This window comes from Mesitornis unicolor, unplaced genomic scaffold (genome assembly GCF_000695765.1).
Source record: "Mesitornis unicolor isolate BGI_N332 unplaced genomic scaffold, ASM69576v1 scaffold42807, whole genome shotgun sequence".
Classification (NCBI taxonomy): Eukaryota; Metazoa; Chordata; class Aves; order Mesitornithiformes; family Mesitornithidae; genus Mesitornis; species Mesitornis unicolor.
The window spans coordinates 28,325-32,486 of NW_010195173.1; the positions used below are offsets into that span (position 1 = coordinate 28,325).

General features: G+C 37.1%; 1 protein-coding gene across 2 annotated transcripts in view; it reads right to left on the reverse strand.

The window, feature by feature from the left end:
* Nucleotides 1–4,162, reverse strand: part of EXOC1 (exocyst complex component 1) — a 26,969-nt gene that overhangs the window by 19,159 nt on the left and 3,648 nt on the right. For both annotated transcript variants that reach the window (XM_010188031.1, XM_010188030.1), the window contains exons 4-7: nt 1,974–2,161; nt 830–1,057; nt 280–412; nt 1–102 (exon numbers count right to left, since the gene is read on the reverse strand). In XM_010188031.1, coding sequence (XP_010186333.1) covers nt 1–102; nt 280–412; nt 830–1,057; nt 1,974–2,161 — 651 coding nt within the window. The remainder of the gene's footprint in view (nt 103–279; nt 413–829; nt 1,058–1,973; nt 2,162–4,162) is intronic.

Sequence of the window (4,162 nt, forward strand, 5' to 3'; positions counted from 1 at the left end):
CAAATACACTGTTCAAATGACTGGCAAGTCTCCGTGCAAATTGCTCACGCAAGTCACTAAACCGCTGCTGTTGCTGTTTCACTGCATGAAGCATATCGTGTCCTAAAATCAAAGAGAACTTCAGAGAGTACAAAATAAACAGTAATACATTCTATGTGGGAACTAAAAGGACCAAACGTCACAATACCCTCAATCTACAGAAAAAATCTGAGCCTAGTTGGAAAGGCACTTACATAGTAAGTTTCGTATGTTAGACTTGCAGTCTAACTAAAGCATTACCTGGACGAAGAGCTACATTCATACACTGCAGAAGGGCATCTGCTGCATTAGTGCAGGCCTCAATGCCTCGAGAAGATGTCAAATCTCCCTCCTGAAGGGCCTTTATATGACCTTTAGCCAAATCCATGTGATTCTACAAAATAATGGATAGTACTGTCATAGAATCATAGAATCATCCAGATTGGAGAAGATCTTTAAGATCATCGAGTCCAACCATTAACCTAACACTGCCAAGTCCACCACTAAACCATGTACCTAAGTGCCACATCTACACGCTTTCTAAATACCTCTAGGGACAGTGACTCAACTTCCCTGGGCAGCCTGTCCCAATGCCCGTCCGTAAGCCAGAAGCAGGTTAGTTTGCTATGTTGCTGAACCAAGAATGATAAATACAATTTCATCATTTTAAAAGCTTACTGAAGTCATTGCAATAAAAAATAAAGTCTTTATTTTAAATGAGCCTCATATACGTTAGCTAAAGAAGGTAGCAACCTAGAATAATTTTATACCAAATGTGAACAACCATAGTAAACACAATAAAAATGCTTACCACTAAGAACTCTATCTCTGACAGCAGCTTCACGTTATTTGTGTTACTGAGATGGATTAGGTGGTTGCTTTCTGAAATTTGATCCATTTGCTCTTTTACACTCTGAAGCATTTCTTCGTAACTGCTCAGCTTTAGCTCAATTTGGTCAACTTCCTTTAGAGCTTCATCCAGCAACTTCATCAAGATATTCACCTGTTTCTCCGAGGCCATAATTGACTGGATATTTGCCTGCACAGAAAGTTAGGCCACAAAATTTAAAAGACATTTTTATATCTCAAAAGCATTCTGTATTAATTACTGCCAAATAAACACTTTCCAAAATTCTTGATGAAAGAGACAAAACAACATAAGTTTCCAATACTTCTCATTTGAAGTGTTACTGAACACAGCAGTCTCTCAGTGTATGATGCTTCTTTAATTCATAAAGAAAAGTCATAAAACCAAAACTTCACTCAAATTCTTAGAACTGAAGTACTGATCTGCACAAAAATAAAAACCAAACAGTAATCTCTACGATACTGGAACATTTTTGGTTCCAGAAAAACATCTTAGGTGATAAGGTCACATTTCTGTTGCAAGATCAGCTATCTCTATGATGACAGCCGTTTTCAGAATATATGAGATACATCCAATTTGACAATCTGAGGGGGTTGTTGACTGTTCCCTCAAGACTGTATGCTCTGTGTCGCCCTAGGTTTTCTAACTGACCTTTAGAATGTTGGGTTGTTTAAAAAGCAACATGGTACTGCTACGACAGCCAAATAGTGCAACGTTATTAGACTAAGCCAGCTTCCTAGTTACACAGAGAATAGTATTTTAGCCATAAGAGTTCACATCCATGGACACGAACATCTATTCTCTCTCTTCCTGTACTCCTTCCTTCAAGAAAGGTGTAAGTAGAATGCTTCTCAATTCCTCATTTGAAAGCAACTCACTCTAGAAGGTCTAGAAGGTAAAGAACAAAGCTGGAGATCTTTAAAATCTGATAATAGACAGAACGTAGCTCTGCGTAGCAGAAGACATACCTTTATATCTAAATAGGCAGCAGAACATGTTAGCTCCCTTTTCAAAGAATGTTACATAGTCAGTGTCAATGAAAACAGTTCAACATGCAAACACACTATATGTTAGAAGAAATGTTTACCCCGTCTAGCACTTGGAGCTCTCTTGACAACTTTTCTGCAAAGGCTTCAGCATTAGAAATAGCATATTCACATCCTTCCATCATTATTTCAATATCCTGTTCCTCTCTTGCATTTAACTCCTGGTATTCATCCACAGCCTCTTCATCACCTCCAGCTACACTTTGATTCTCTCCACTTGGAACGGATTCTTACACAGAGGAGGGAAATAAAACATGTTATCAAGTGCAGAAAGCCACAAGCATTTAAAGAGTACTTAAGTATGTTCCACCATCTTTAAGTAAATTAACCTATTAAACAACTTCAATAACAAACACCTGCTACCTACACTCTTTTCAAGTCTCAGTCTTCCACAGGCTGGTTCCCAACAGTGAAGTTTTCCAAAATATGGAACACAAGCAAAATACAAATAGCCACCCTCCTTTATTGCATGTACAAAGGGACATACTGTCTCACTTTATTCAACACTCGCATGTATTCAATGTGAGAACACAATACAGTATTAGACTAGACTTCTTAGCAGAAAATCAGTAGAAGTTAGACTCTCTTTTGGTAGATAGAGCATAAGGGAAACACATTAAATTTCATTAAAAAAATCAGTCAATAAATAGAAGTTATATTGATGCTCAATATAAGTTTTAGAGCAGAAAAATCAGTACTGAAGTAAGTTAAAATTGTGTAACAATGTTTCTATGAACCATGATTTCTCGTGGCAGTGCTTACTAGATTCAACAAGCCATTCAAAGGCTGACAGACAATTTACAAAACATTAACACAGTCCTGCCAGAAAGTGTTTAGAACATTTGAAACATTTAACTTATCAGTTTGCTAGAGATAAGAGATCCAAAGCATTATTTTAAAAAAAAAAAAAGGATATTATTTAAGAAAAAATGTTTACAAAGCAGAATAAAGGAAAAAGGTGTTACGCACCTTCTGCAACTTTAGGCAGTTCTGAAGAATTAAAAGGTATTGGAAAAGCAGAGGAAAGGAAGCAGAGAATGTTAGCTAGACAAAGAATGAACAGTGTGTATATTTTTAAATGTCAGTAAGTTTGCATGTTTTAATAGTGCATGAACTTGAAAAGTTAAGAGGTTGGTTAAAAGCAAATTTCAGTCAACACCAAAATATAGAAATGCTGTCCTCCCTATTTTACATTTCTAATTCACACTCTTCTGCACAAATCAGACTAGTATTTAATATCAACAGTTCAACTACTTCTGACTAACTCAACATGAGATACGCTTGTTCACTAGGCTTTCTTAAAAAAAATTAACTATAAAAAGATAACGTGACTAAAAAATAATACAGCATGAGTGAACAAGACACAAAGTGTCTTGGCAAACAGTCACGTAAACTGTAGTAAGGCCCAGCAGAATTTAACAGACTTTACAGATTATAAACTAGAGATCTCATTTAAAACCTGACATAAACTTTGCATGCTACTGAAGTGTCACTTTTTAAAGTATTCTTCTAATTTGGGGGAAACGAAAAAGGAAACAAAAGCAGATGTTACACATTTAAACCTACCAGATCTTGCAGGTAGATTTTACTTTGTTCAAGAAACAGAATGTTTTAGAAATTTATGTTCTAGTTTGAGCTAAATAGAATTTTCTATTTAGTGATTTTACTTTTCAGCTCAGTCTCTTCTAAGTGGCTGAACTTGCTGAAACTAACAGCATGTTTTTCCAGACAGTGTTCACTTCTACAAGTGATAAAGCCTGTATGTTATGTAAACATAATGAAGCCACTGTCTCACCATGGGTACCGAATCTGCACCTGCGGGGAGCAGCAGACCCAAAACTGACCAACAAGGTATTCCACCCCACGTAAGTCATGCTCAGTATAAAGCTGAAGGATCATGAGGGTCTCGACCGTCCCTCCTGCCCTTGCTCTTTTCTGCTCCTGCAATGGCCGAAGTCCAAGCAGAACCCTGCTAGTTCGTCTGCCTCCGATCCTGATTTGTGTGTTCCTGAATCCAGCTCCTGGGTCCAGTCTGGAACTTTTCCAGTGCCCTGTTCTGCAGAGCCTCTGGTGACATAATCGTCATTGAGGGTGGGGGGGGTGGGGGGAGGCCTTTATACTGGTTTATTTATATATTTGTACATATTTGTATATATTTCATTATTTTCCTATTTACATTATTATACTGTAGTATTAGTATTACTGTTTCACTAAATCTGTCAGTTTTATC